Source organism: Nelumbo lutea, chromosome 4, assembly GCF_056320005.1.
Source record: "Nelumbo lutea isolate HS-2025 chromosome 4, American lotus-T2T, whole genome shotgun sequence".
NCBI classification, from domain to species: Eukaryota; Viridiplantae; Streptophyta; class Magnoliopsida; order Proteales; family Nelumbonaceae; genus Nelumbo; species Nelumbo lutea.
The window spans coordinates 99105590-99120104 of NC_142687.1; the positions used below are offsets into that span (position 1 = coordinate 99105590).

The window sequence follows — 14515 nt, forward strand, 5'->3', positions numbered from 1 at the left end:
TCACCTCTCTCTCTCTCTCTCTCTCTGTAATTTGAGTTCATAGCTTCACATGGTGGAGCTTTTCATTTCTGTGATCTTAGTCCTCTGCGTTTTGGTACTATCATGGGTCTGGAGTGTGCTGTATTCAATATGGTGGAGGCCCATGAAGTTGGAGAAATGCTTCAGGGAACACGGAATCGAAGGCCCTCCACGCATATGGCTTCATGGGAACCTGAAAGACGAGGTGAGGATGAGGAATGAAGCTTTGTCCAAGCCCATGAATCTCTCCCACGATATCGCGCCACGTGTTGTTCCCTTTGTTCATCAGACCAAGAGAAATATGGTAAGTGTTACACTTTCAGATCGTTTGGTTGGTTTTACTTTGTCCAGTTTACTTAAATTTATCTTATATTTTTATTATTTTACTTTTTTAATTTGTAATGGTTTCGATCCTGCAATGCTAGATGGACGGTCCTTTGTTATTCAAAATTTCCTTTACTACATACAAATTTAACATCTTAGGTTAAAGATTCCAATCCAATGGCTAATGTGCATGGATTACTTGCCTTGTTTCTAGACCCCATGGATTATTTGCTTTTTAATTTTTTTTTTCTGTTTCTTTCATTCATTCATCCACCCATTCATTTATTATTTCTTTCTTTCTCTTATTTTTTGTATGTATATATGTATGGTAATGCTGCTTTGACATGAATAGGAATAAGGTGCTGTTTGGTAGACCTAGGGACTAGGGAGTGTTTCTTAATGCGGAATTTGTTCTTCGTTACATAAGTGCCTTTTGTTTTCAAATTGAAACCAAAGCATGTGTTCTTGGAATTCAGATCTGCGCCTCAAAATATTCCACAATACATCCCACTGTGTATTAAAAACATTTCTCAATAATAATATCAGAAATAATAATAACATCATCAGGAAGACGTTGTGAGGCACAGATGTGAACTCGTGTTCTTGAATTTTTGGTATGATCATTTAATATCAAGTTCATTTGATCATTTAAGATATGGGTAGAAGGGATGCATGTGGGGACCATTGCCATACATACCTATCCACCTCCTTTAAAAGGGAATTTATTTTCGCTCTTGAATTAACAAGCACTGAACTAAGGACACATAATCAGGTTGAGCGTCAGCATTAAAAAAAAAAAAAAAGAATTTCAAGCCTTGATACAATGTTGATTACGTGTCCATTTGTGGCCAACAGCCTTTTTGGATTGGGTACGTTTAGCAGTTCAATTCACAGGCACTTTTTTGTTTTTACTCAAAATAAATAAGCAATTATCAATTTGTCCACTCTCATGGTAACATGCCCAACCCAAAAATTCTCTCAACACTTAAAGCTGTTGGCCCCCAACAGCCAAAGTTTTTTCTTTGTGGGATGCTGAAAGGAACATCATGGGGCTACACAACAGAGAATAGCCCATCTCATTTCCCTTAACCCCCCAACCCCTGGTGGCAGCGAGATTTGATCCTAGATCTCTACTCCGACGAATCAGATAACCTACCAACTCAGCCACCATAGTTGACTAAAATGCTTTTTTATTAGGCTTCCTAAAATCAACTAAAATTGCCTTGTTAGGCTTCGTAAAAATAGAATCAACTAAAATTGACTGATTTGGCCAATGTGGTGGGTGGGGTGGGGTGGGGTGGGGGGGGGGGGGGGTTAATTAAGTTCAAATTCCCTAATTTCCTCGCTTAACAAAACTTAACCTTGCCAAGCTAAAACCTAGGAGAAGGTGATTCTAAAACCCGGGTGAAGGTGGGAGTATCAATACATCTTTAGGCTGTATTTGGATGCGATTTAAAATTTACATCGCTTTTGTATGCATTTGGTAAAAGAGTGTAATTATTATCGACATAAATCTACCTCTGCTTCAGTTTTGCATGCGTTTGGATGGAGTGTAGTTTTATGTTAATGATAGATGTAAAGCATCATCACCTTTAAAGTCTTACATCGATTTTATCAATGTAAAATTTAAACACCATTTTACATTGATTTCAAAATACAATGGTCATATATATTTATGGTTCAGTGTAAAACATCATCGGTGTATTTTTATACTGATGACATTTTACACCTCTTCCAAACACAGCCTTATGTATCAGCATATATGTATCTGTACTTTAAGGGGATGTTTGGAACTGTGACCGTTTTTCAAAAAAAATGATGCGACATCAGATCCACATAGGAGTTTCGACAAACGCCCATGTATTTCATTGTTTGGTTCAGCCGATTATTAAAAAATTGGGCATGCCTTGAAAATCAGGACCCCACCGATGCATCGGTAAACCATTTCCCCCAACGGTTGAATGATGTGTATCCTATGTGATGCTTACCTGTCAGAACATACATGAAAAATGGTGATAAAAATCACCTTACCAAACAGAATAGTATTGCTCATTGCCTACACGACAGAAACGTTTTTTGTGAAAAACGGGTCTTGAAAGCATGAGCGTTTTTTCTTGAAAATTGGTCCCAAAAAGCGGCCACGCTTTCAAACACCATGTAAATCATACCTTTTGTTCTTCATTTTTTCAAGTTTCAGTTATATATATTATTTAGAAAAATGGCTTCTGAAAAATACCTATAAACATGTGTATCGGATTCGGAAACTAGAAAATACGAAACAATACAGTTGATATGAGGCATATGATATCAATAATTTGAACCTTGATAGGGGGATATATAAGATATTTTAAGAGAGAGCAAGAGATATTGCAGGTTTATTGTCAAATTACCAAGCTAAAAAGGCTTTTCTGGTATATAATTGTGTCTTGTTGGTTAGACCCCATAAACCCAATCTATATATAGGGTGATGGAGGCCCATCCCAAGGCCCATCTCACACCTAGGGGCGGCAGCTCCTAGGATAAGGACAAGAGTCCAAGATAAGTCAAGAGATCAAGAATTCAAGACTCATCAAGAATTCAAAGAATCTAAGACTCATCAAGAATTCAAAGAATCCAAGACTCATCAAGAATTTAAAAATTCTAGATAATCCAAGATTCATGCATGGATAAGACCAAGGGAGATCGGACGGGGGAGATCAAGTCAAGAAGAGTTCGATCCTATCTACAAGTTTGAGATGTTTAGATCAAATCTAATTCCTTTTCCTAGTTCTTTTATAATTACTCAATGTATTATAAATACTGCTATTTCCCATAATTATTAATCAATTCATACTTCAGATTTTCAGAATTTCTTCAAGTTCTCTTCTTCCTATTTTCGCCACCTTTTTTTCTCTCTCCTAGAGAAATCGATGTTTTTCGCTAGGTGCTAGCGGACGCCCGGTGCTTGCATAGCCAGCTCCGGTTCTCATTGCTTCCACGCTACGTCAGGTGGTATCAGAGCAGGGAATTCACCCAGTCATGTCCAACCCAGACGGTAGCAGTCGCAACCCACCCCGTGACGGAGATCAGGGGTTCCCAGCTGTTTGGAGAGCAATCGAAGAGCAGCATACAGCCACACGTAACATCGAACGACAGTTGGCAGAGGTGACTGAACAACTGCAAACCTTGTTACGGGAGGTTGTCCCACGAATCCGGGAAAATCCACAGTAGATCACAAGAGACGACCACGACAGACCACCCGTCGCTACTGTGTCCTGACGTCCAGTTCTTGACGACGACAGTGATGACGATTTCGAATTTGGTGGTGCTCCAGCTCTTCCCGGCAACGACAGAAATGGTAGAAATTGGCACAATCAAGGTAATTTCAACCCCCATAGGAATAATGATGAATTTAAACTCAAGGTAGATATTCTTACTTTTAGTGGAGATCTTGGTATAGAGGGACTTCTGGATTGGATCACAGAAGTTGATAGGTTCTTAGATTACATGGAAATACCAGAGGAATGAAGGGTAAAATTAGTTGCTTTTCGATTAAAGGGAGGCGCATCTGTTTGGTGGGAACAGATGAGAGAGACCCGGATGAGAGAAGGAAGGGGTCCTGTTCGAACTTGGAGGCGCATGAAACAATTAATCAGAGGTAGATTTTTACCCCCTGACTATGAACAATATATGTTTGAATCTTATCAGAGGTGTGCGCAGGGTTCTCATAGTGTTAATGAATATACATCTGAATTTTTGAGATTAGCTGAAAGAAATCAATTATCTGAAAGTGATAACCAGCAGACAGCCCGTTATCTAAGCGGTTTAAGACCGTCTATCAGAGATAAAATTGGTGTACAGATGGTTCTTAGTGTGCAGGAAGCAAGTTACCTAGCCTTGAAAGCAAAATTAATGTTCCAGGACAAGGCACACAGTGATAATTATCGCCGGTACAACGGGAGCGACAACAGACCAGCAACTGTCGACAGGAACAAATCAGTTCTGGCAGTACAACCTTCTCACCCGACAAGTACAAGTAACGCCGGTAAGGCTACTACAAGAGGACATGCTCGAGGTAATCCTTCCAACCCTCCTAAACCCAGTAACCCTTATGCAAGGCCTGCTCCTATTAAATGTTTTAAATATAATGAGGTTGGACATAGATCCAGTGATTGCCCCAGGAGGAAGGCAGTTAATATGGTAGAAAGGGAAGAGGAAGAAGATATTGAGGAAGAAGTATATTGTGGACCTGATGGGGAGGATGAAGAGGGTCCATATGAACATGAGGAGTATACTTGTGTGGTAAGAAAACTAATGTTGTCCTAGAAAAATAAGGATACTTCTCAAAGGCACAGATTATTTCGTACCAGATGTACTGTCAAGGGAAAATTATTTAATTTAATTATTGACAGTGGTAGTCAGGAAAATATTATTTGCAGGGATGTCATCCAATAATTACAGCTGATTTCTGAAAAACATCCCAACCCATACACAATTGGGTGGATCAAGGAAGGAGGCGGCGTACGAGTGGAAAAACGCTGCAAGGTACCTTTTTCAATTGGTAAGTACCATGATGAAACATATTGTGATATTGTAGATATGGATGCTTGCCATATTTTGTTAGGGAGGTCTTGGCAATTTGATATAGATGCAAGGCACATGGGTAGGAAGAATACCTACCAACTTGAAAAAGAAGGTACACGTTATACTTTGTTACCCATAGCAGAAAAAAGTATTACAAATATTCCATAGGCACATGAGAAAAATTTCCTTACCATCACCCATCATCATGTTGAATTTGTTAAAGAATGTAAGGATACTCATGAGATACATTTGTTAGTAGTAAAAGGAGAAGATATTAATGATGAAAATACCATTCCTGTTGAAATACATGGACTACTGGATGAATTTAATGATGTAGTTCTAGAGGAATTACCAAATGAACTCCCTCCCATGAGAGATATACAACACCATATTGATTTTGTTCCAGGTGCTAGTCTACCTAACCTCCCACATTACAGGATGAGTCCTAAGGAGAATGAAATTTTACGAGCAAAGGTAGAAGAATTATTGAAAAAGGGACACATTCAAATCAACATGAGTCCTTGTGCAGTACCTGCCTTATTAACACCTAAGAAGGATGGCAGTTGGAGAATGTGTGTCGACAGCAGGGCCATTAACAAGATCACCATTGGGTACAAATTCCCCATTCCTAGGCTAGACAACATGCTAGACCAATTAAGTGGAGTTGTAGTTTTCTCAAAAATAGATATCAGGAGTGGATATCATCAAATCAGGATCCGTCTCGGAGATGAATGGAAGACAGCCTTCAAGACTAGAGATGGCTTGTTTGAGTGGTTGGTCATGCCCTTTGGACTAACCAATGCACCCAGCACTTTCATGAGGCTGATGAACCAAGTATTGCACCCCTTCATTGGTAAATTTGTGGTAGTCTATTTTGATGATATTTTGATATACAACAAATCTATCACTGAGCATATGGGACACATTAGGGAGGTCCTGAAAACATTGAGGGAAAATAAATTATATGCTAATTTGAAGAAATGCATCTTTATGAATGATAATTTATTATTCCTGGGATTTATTATAAGCAAGGATGGTGTGAAAGTAAATGAGGAAAAGGTGAAAGCCATTAGGGAGTGGCCGACCCAATCCACTGTCACAGATGTCTGGCGATTTCATGGGTTGGCAACCTTCTATAGGCATTTTATTAAGAATTTTAGTAGTATCATGGCTCCCATTACTAAATGCTTGAAGAAGGGGAAATTTCAATGGGGAGAAGAACAAGAACAAAGTTTTTCTCTCATAAAAGAAAAGTTATGTACTGCTCATATTCTTGCCTTACCAGATTTCAATAAATTATTTGAAGTTGAATGTGACGCTAGTGGAGTTGGCATAGGGGCTGTATTGTCCCAAGAGAAAAGACCCATTGCCTTCTTTAGTGAAAAATTATGTGAAGCCAGGAGAAAGTGGTTTACTTATGATAAGGAGTTTTATGCTATGATAAGAGCCTTGAAAACATGGAAACACTATTTAATTGCAAAAGAATTTGTTCTCTATACTGACCACCAGGCCCTAAAATATCTTAGTGGGCAAAAGCAATTAAGAAGTGATTTACATGCCAGATGGTCTGCTTTCCTAGACAAGTTCCCATATAAAATTGTGTATAAGACAGGACAACAAAATAAAGTGGCTGATGCACTTAGTAGGCATGCAGCTCTCATCAAGACCCTCAGCGTTGAGATTGTGGGTTTTGATTGCCTAAAAGACTTATATGCCCAAGATGAAGACTTCCAACAGGTATGGGAGAAATGTGTGAATATGCAGTCAGCAGAAGACTTCTTTATTTATGACAGGTTCCTTATGAAAGGGGAACAACTGTGTATCCCTTGCACCTCCCTCTACGAAAAGATCATCAGGGATTTGCATGGGGGTGGACTAGCAGGACACTTGGGAAGGGACAAAACAATAGAAGCTGTTAAGGGGCGATATTATTGGCCGAAATTGAGAAGGGACGTGTCTACCATCGTAAGCAGGTGCTATGTTTGTCAGACAACTAAGGGACAAACCCAGAACATAGGTCTCTACATGCCCCTACCCGTTCCTACTGCTATATGGGAAGACTTGTCCATGGATTTTGTGCTAGGCTTGCCAAAGACCTAGAGGAACATGGACTCCGTCTTCGTGGTGGTTGATAGGTTCTCAAAAATGGCTCACTTCCTCCCATGCAAGAAAGCAGCAGATGCATCCGCAACAACCAAATTATTTTTCAGGGAGATTGCTCGCTTACATGGGATACCCAAGACCATCACTTCAAATCGTGACACACGGTTCCTCAGTCACTTTTGGATGACCCTGTGGAGGTTGTTTGATTCATCACTTAATTTCAGCAGTACAGCCCATCTGCAGACAGATGGACAAACAGAAGTGGTAAATCAAACCTTAGGGAATTTAATTCGCAGCATATGCCGGGAACGGCTGAAACAGCAGGACTTCGCCATAGCCCAGGCTGAGTTCGCATATAACAATGTAGTGCATAGTTCTACAGGCAGATCCCCATTCTCCATCATGTACATGAAGGTCCCTAACCATGCGCTGGATCTAGTGAAACTACCCAAGGTACCCAGCGCCAGTATCTCCGTAGAGCAGATGGCAGAATAAATCCAGTCCGTCCAAAACGCCGTGAAGCAGAAGCTAGAGCAATCCAACGCCAAGTACAAGATGGCCGTAGACAAACACCGCCGACCTCAAGTGTTTGATGTAGGTGATGAGGTTATGGTCTTCCTAAGGAAGGAAAGAATTCCCATAGGTATCTACAACAAGTTGAAGCCTCAGAAGTACGGTCCATACAAGATTGTGAAGAAGATTAATGATAATGCCTATATAGTGGACCTACCAGATCATATGGGTATATCCAAGACCTTCAACGTTGCTGACCTTCACCGGTACCTGCCAGAAATAACACTTGCCTATCCTCGTCACGACTCGGGGTCGAGTTCTCTCCAAGTGGGGGAGAATGATGGAGGCCCATCCCAAGGCCCATCTCACCCCTAGGGGCGACAGCTCCTAGGATAAGAACAAGAGTCCAAGATAAGTCAAGAGATCAAGAATTCAAGACTCATCCAGAATTCAAAGAATCCAAGACTCATCAAGAATTCAAAGAATCCAAGTCTCATCAAGAATTCAAGAATTCTAGATAATCCAAGATTTATGCATGGATAAGATCAAGGGAGATCGGACGGGGGAGATCAAGTCAAGAAGAGTTCGATCCTATCTACAAGTTTGAGATGTTTAGATCAAATCTAATTCCTTTTCCTAGTTCTTTTATAATTTCTCAATATATTATAAATACTGCTATTTCCCAGAATTATTAATCAATTCATACTTCAGATTTTCAGAATTTCTTCAAGTTCTCTTCTTCCTATTTTCGCCACATTTTTTTCTCTCTCCTAGAGAAATCGGTGTTTTTCGCTAGGTGCTAGCGGACACCTGATGCTTGCATAGCCAGCTCCGGTTCTCATTGCTTCCACGCTGCGTCATAGGGTCTCAGTTGAGAGTCTTGAGACCAAATTAGTGTATTTTATTGTTGGATCAGAAATGGATCTACCCTGATTCAGCTCAAGATTCACCCGTTTACACCATTGCTTGATATGGAATATGTTCAAAGTATTCATATACTCTCGTTTTTCTTTTTTTTTTTTTTGTTCTAATATCTTGTCATTGATTCATTGTATATGCCGTGTCATGTACAATCATTTGAAACAATTAAATTACGACACAATATTTTAAACTTTAATTGCATCATTGAGCGTAGTTGTGTATATACAGTGCTGAATTCTTTTTTCATATATAATTTTTGGTAGACAAGTCCTATTTGGTTAGTTTGCATGAGCATTGAACTATTACTGATTTTTTAAATGCAGGGAATATGTCAGTAACATGGTTTGGAAGAACTCCCAGGATAAATGTTATGGACCTAGATTTAATAAAGGATATTCTTTCCAACAAATTTGGACAATTTGAAAAGCCCAAATCCAATCCACTCATCAGGTTGTTCGTAGATGGGCTTGTAAGCCACGAGGGAGAAAAGTGGGTCAAACATAGAAGGATCATCAACCCGGCATTCCATATAGAGAAGTTAAAGGTTTCTTTCTAATTCTCTTTCCTTATTTCTTATAAATCTATTTGATTAGTTGCAGCTAAAATTCAAATTTTTTTTTTTTTTTTATACTTGTTAACATGAAAAAGAGGAAATGTACCAGAAATTTTACCCATAACCAAAGTTCAAAGAAAGACCAAGAAATGGAACCGTTTTCTCTTTAGGTAGTGAATCAATGATTCAATCATTTGGGTCAAATAGGTCAATGTATGACATCATGAAAATGACTAAAAATATAAAAAAGAAAGAAAGAAGGAAAACTGGGTCATTGGGTCATTGATTCACTTGAGCCACATCAGATAAAGCAGTATTTTAGAAAATGCCCTCTTGTTTGGTACTTCCAGAAAAAAACGTTACTCTAAACCGCACCTTTGAAATTGGAAAATTGAGGTATGAAGTAATGCCAAATTCAATGTTTTCAGAGAAAATGGCACGTTGCTACCAGCGGTACAATGATGTGGCATCATCTTGGATGTTGGATAATATAGACCAATGCTGAAAACAGATCTACAGCATTGGTACCAAACAAAACCAGTGCGGTTTTCTCAAAAAACAACCTATGTGGCAGCATCGGTTCCAAACAAATAATAAGCACTACTACTCCACATGCCCAACACTAGGGCTGCTCACAAATAAATTCAAACCGACCAACCCGGCTTGATTCAACCCGATTTGGCCGGTTTTTCTTCACCACCAGTCGGTTTCAAGTTGGAAAGATGGGTGAACCGATAATTCGGTTTGGTTTTAGTTTTCACACATGAAAACCAAAACCGAACCAAGTTATCTATAAATATATTCTCACTGAAATATTATATATAATATGTATATTTTCAAAATATATATTTCAGTTTTAAATGTATTTCTAATAAATATATTCTCATTGAAATATTATATATTATATATTATATGTATATTTCAGTTTTAAATATATATTTTTTGGTTTTAAATATATATATTTCTGAAATGTATATTTCAATTTTAAATATATTTCCAGAAAATATATTCTGAAATATAATATATAATTTGTATATTTCCGAAATATATATATATCTAAACCAAAACCGACAAAAACCGACCTAAAACGACCAGGTCGATTTTGCTTAATAGGGGGTCAGTTTCGGTTTAATCTTAAGGTAACCCGACCAGGTCAGGCCTGTTGAAAAAAAACTAGTAAACCGACCCAACCCAACCCGTGAACAGCTCTACCTAGCACCGTTTTTATGAGAAAATAGTGCGATATTCCCAACACCGATACCAAACACCTACTTAGTTGTTATTATTGTGAGCTGGGGCAAATAAATCTAGAATCCTAAAAAACATTGCTTATAACTTGTCAAGTTGCAACTTCTTAGGTTAGGGTGACATTCACAATGATATATTTCTTCCTTGGTGTTTGTAATAGAGGATGCTACCAGCATTTTATACAAGCTGTTTTGAGATGATTACAAAATGGGAGAACCTGGTTGCCTTGGAAGGTTCCTGTGAATTGGATATATGGCCTGAGCTCCAAAATTTAACTGGAGATGTCATTTCTAGGACAGCATTCGGTAGCAGTTATGATGAAGGCAGGAGAATATTTCAACTTCAAAATGAACAAGCTAAGATTGTTATGGATGTTGCCTTGTCCATATACATACCAGGTTACAGGTAAGACTAATGTTCCTATTGTGTTCAACTTATTCTAATTCAATAATCCAACTTCCTCAAGGTGGTTATATATATATTTATTTATTTATTTATTTATATTTGATACTATATAACGTATGGACAATATGGTGTAAATTGATGGACACAAAATATGTTTTAAAATCCTTCTCTATTGGCCTCTATATTCAATAGTTTCATATCCATGTAATTGTTGTTTTCTTTCCTCTAATAATTGTATACTCTTTACTCCCCATCAACCTCTAGTTTTTGATTGATTGTGCTGTGGGGTATTTGCTTTTTCAATGGTTTTGATAAAGAATTATGAGCGTTTGTCTCTAAAAAATTTTAAAGTCATAATGATTTTTGGTGGTTAGAACAAAATATAATTGCACTAGATGTGCATTTTTGCATGGGAAACAGTGGATATGTTACAGCTCCAAGGTAGAAAATATAATTACTTTAATTATATATTGTAATCTTGTTTTGCAGATTGCTACCAACAAAAAGGAACAATAGAATGAAGGAAATTGACAGAGAAGTGAGAGGTCTACTGAGAAGAATCGTCAATAAGAGAGAGAAGGCTATAAAGCTAGGGGAGGCTAGTAAAGATGACTTACTAGGCTTACTTCTAGAATCCAATTTTAAGGAGATTCGAGAACATGGCAATGAAAAGAACATAGGCATGAACGTTGATGAAGTGATAGAGGAATGCAAACTATTTTACTTTGCAGGACAAGAGACAACATCAAATTTGCTTGTGTGGACCATGGTTGTATTGAGTATGCATCCAGAGTGGCAAATGCGTGCAAGGGAAGAAGTCTTGCAATCCTTTGGAAAATATAAGCCGGATTTTGATGGGATAAACCATTTGAAAATTGTAAGTATTTTCTCTATATTCACTTTAAAAAACTATTGCAAATATGCTTCAATATATGAATGACTCAAATATTGATGCAATTTAAGGAGAATTCTTATATTTTCTGCTAATGTAGGTATCCGTGATCCTGTATGAAGTTCTTAGATTATATCCACCAGCAGTTGTGCTTACTAGGCAGACTTACAAGAAGGTGAAATTAGGAGATGTCTATTTGCCTCCTAGAGTAGAACTCTCGTTGCCCATAATTCTCATCCATCACAGTAGAGAACTATGGGGCGAAGATGCGCAAGAATTTAAACCAGAGAGGTTTTTAGGAGGAGTTTCAAAGGCAGCAAATAATCAAGTCTCGTTCATCCCATTTGGTTGGGGTCCTCGGATATGCATAGGCCAAAACTTTGCCATGATAGAAGCAAAGATGGCATTGGCCTTGATTTTACAACATTTTTCATTTGAGCTCTCCCCCTCTTATGCTCATGCTCCTTGTACTATCATAACTCTTCAACCTCAATATGGGGCCCAAATCATCTTACATAAACTATGATATGTAGAGATAAAGAGAGTTAGCTGAGAGGGCTATTTCTATTTATTTACCTCTTGTTGTATTTTATTTTCTTCTTGTACACTATCTTCTCTTGTACTCTAAGGACAATTTGGTCTTTTTACTTTTTAATATAAATTTCTCTCTTAGGGTGTCGAGCTCCATATTGGACACACTTACAAACTTGTGGCTATCTCTTTCTCTTCTGGACTTATAGACGTAGACCAAACACTGACATGGTATCAGAGCAGGTTATGATCTGATCTACCGAGCTTATTTCTCTATCCTTTAAGATTTTTGGCATTCAGTGGTCTTCCTAACAATACTTGGGAACCCTCTTGTGCCCTAGAGTATTCTCTCACAAGGCTGTTTCGATCAGACCTTGATAAATCTGAAATCTAGAAGTTTGTGCCATCAGCTTCACTTTTTCTCTTCAATCTGCACTTGGAGACATCATATCTACTTGAAACTCTATATCAAGTGTTGCCCAGAGGAGTTCTTGTGAACCTCTTAGCCTGGTTGAAATTGGTTTGGTTTAAGAAGGGTTTTATCCTTCTCTTGGTGCAACATATTGTGATAGTTTCATTTTTTAGGAATTTGATCGATAGGTACCTCTCTGTCATCATCTCTTCTTCAATTTCTGATATCAGTCTTGGAAATCAGCAAATTTCTTTATGATAATGGTTTCGGAAAGAGTAGATGTCCTTCCTGTTAAATTTAATGGATCGAATTATGACTTGTGGAAGTTTAACATCTAGTTTCATGTTGAGGCAAAGAGCCTTTGGGGCTATTTGGACAGAACTGTACCTGAACCTGATGACTCAGATGTTAAGGCTTAGTGGAAAATTGACAATGCAAAGATTGCATCATGGATCACTGGATCTGTTGAGGCTGACATTGCCATTCCAATGCGAGGTTATAGACCAACTTATGAGATGTATGAGTATCTTGAGAAGGTATATCAGTAATAAAACACCTCTACGTAGTACCAAATAGAGGTTGATATTTTCCCACATTATCAGGGAGAGAGAAAGGTCCAGGAGTACTATGCAGGGTTTATTAACATCTAGGCAAAATATGAATTAGTACACATGGGAAATGATCCATTGGACTACTGTGCAAGGTATATGAACACTTTGATAGAAGAAAGGTTATGCATTTCCTAATGCATCTCAAACCCGAGTTTGAAGTTGATAGGTCTAATATCCTAAGTCAAGGAACACTTCCTGATTTGATACCACTTTTGAGGAAATTCTGAGAACTGAAACTAGATTTTCTACACAGACTACACTGGTGGGAGGAAAAACTCCAATATTGATATTGTATTTTTGGCAAACAAATCAAAAGGGAAGAAGGATTTCTCCTGGATTCAGTGCTATGAATGCAAAGAGTTTAGACATGTTATCTCGCATTGTAAGAGAAGAATATGTGCACGTATTGCAAGCAATAAGGACATATCATTACAGAATGTCCAACTCGGCCACCAAAAGGAAATGGATCTATTGAAGAAGGGTCTTATAAAGCCTATCAGACAACCATGGACAACTTAGATGTCTCATCTACCATTACCTTAGTGACTTCACAGAATAATTCTTCTGGTGGTATTTCTGAAGATTAGATTCGGCAGCTCATGTCATCGGTTATCTCTTCCGCTTTCTCATCTGTCGGCTTGTCTGGTAAGTCTTCTACTTTTTGTCCCTCATCAAACCATCTTTTGATTATAGACTCTGATGCCTCTAATCACATGATGGGAGCCTTTGTTAGTTTAGTTTCTTAAACCCCATCTTTTTAATAGACACATTATCACTACAAATGGTGAAAAACTAGATATACCTGGTTGTGATGATTTACACCTATCTACCTCTAAATCATCTTACTTTCACCTACCCAAGACCTTATTTGTGCCCAAATTAACCACTAATTTGATTTATGTTGGTCAACTTATGGAAGATGGTAATACTGTTTTATTTTCCTCTAAGGCTCTGTTTGGTTTGTGGGAAGATTTGGATGGGATGTGAAAAGATGGGATGGGATGGGAAAGTGTAAAAATTTACTCTTCCATTGTTTGGTTTTATATGTGGGAAAATAATGAGAAAAGCAATGTGACAAGAGGAAGGCGAAGACAATGAACAATGATCTGTTTCACCAAGAGGAAGATGAACAATAGTTCACCAGTGGAAAGCGAAGATAATGAATAGTGGGGTGCTCTGTTTCACCAAGAGGAAGATGAATAGTATGAGCTTTTGGTTGGGTTTATATTGGAAGAGTTGCTAAGGGATCAGGTGACGGATGAAGTGGGTGAAATCAAGGTGATTTTCCTTCATTTGATCTTAAATATTTTTTATTTTGTAATATATATTTTGCAACAAAATAGACCTAAAGAGAATGGAAGCTTGAGATGAAGCAAGAGATCTGATCATTCCTATCGTGATTTGTCTATATTTTGGTTGTT

At 38.0% G+C, this 14515-nt stretch overlaps 2 protein-coding genes across 9 annotated transcripts in view; both read left to right on the top strand.

The window, feature by feature from the left end:
- Positions 1–12246, top strand: LOC148862150 (cytochrome P450 CYP72A616-like). 8 transcript variants are annotated; one of them, XM_088984676.1, is made up of 6 exons: positions 1–322; position 2806; positions 8766–8986; positions 10404–10648; positions 11138–11525; positions 11641–12246. In XM_088984676.1, the coding sequence occupies exons 1-6, from the start codon at positions 50–52 to the stop codon at positions 12064–12066; spliced, it is 1554 nt and encodes a 517-aa protein (XP_088840802.1). In that variant the 5' UTR covers positions 1–49; the 3' UTR covers positions 12067–12246. The 8 variants fall into 8 exon arrangements, with proteins under 8 accessions (XP_088840802.1, XP_088840795.1, XP_088840797.1 ...); XM_088984671.1 differs by lacking the exons at positions 1–322; position 2806 and adding exons at positions 3266–4623; positions 4761–4882; XM_088984670.1 differs by lacking the exons at positions 1–322; position 2806 and adding exons at positions 3266–3700; positions 3880–4882.
- LOC148862151 (cytochrome P450 CYP72A616-like) overlaps positions 11387–14515 on the top strand; it is a 21060-nt gene continuing 17931 nt past the window's right edge. The window contains exon 1 of the mRNA XM_088984668.1: positions 11387–11525. The gene's annotated coding sequence lies outside the window, so the exon portion shown is untranslated. The remainder of the gene's footprint in view (positions 11526–14515) is intronic.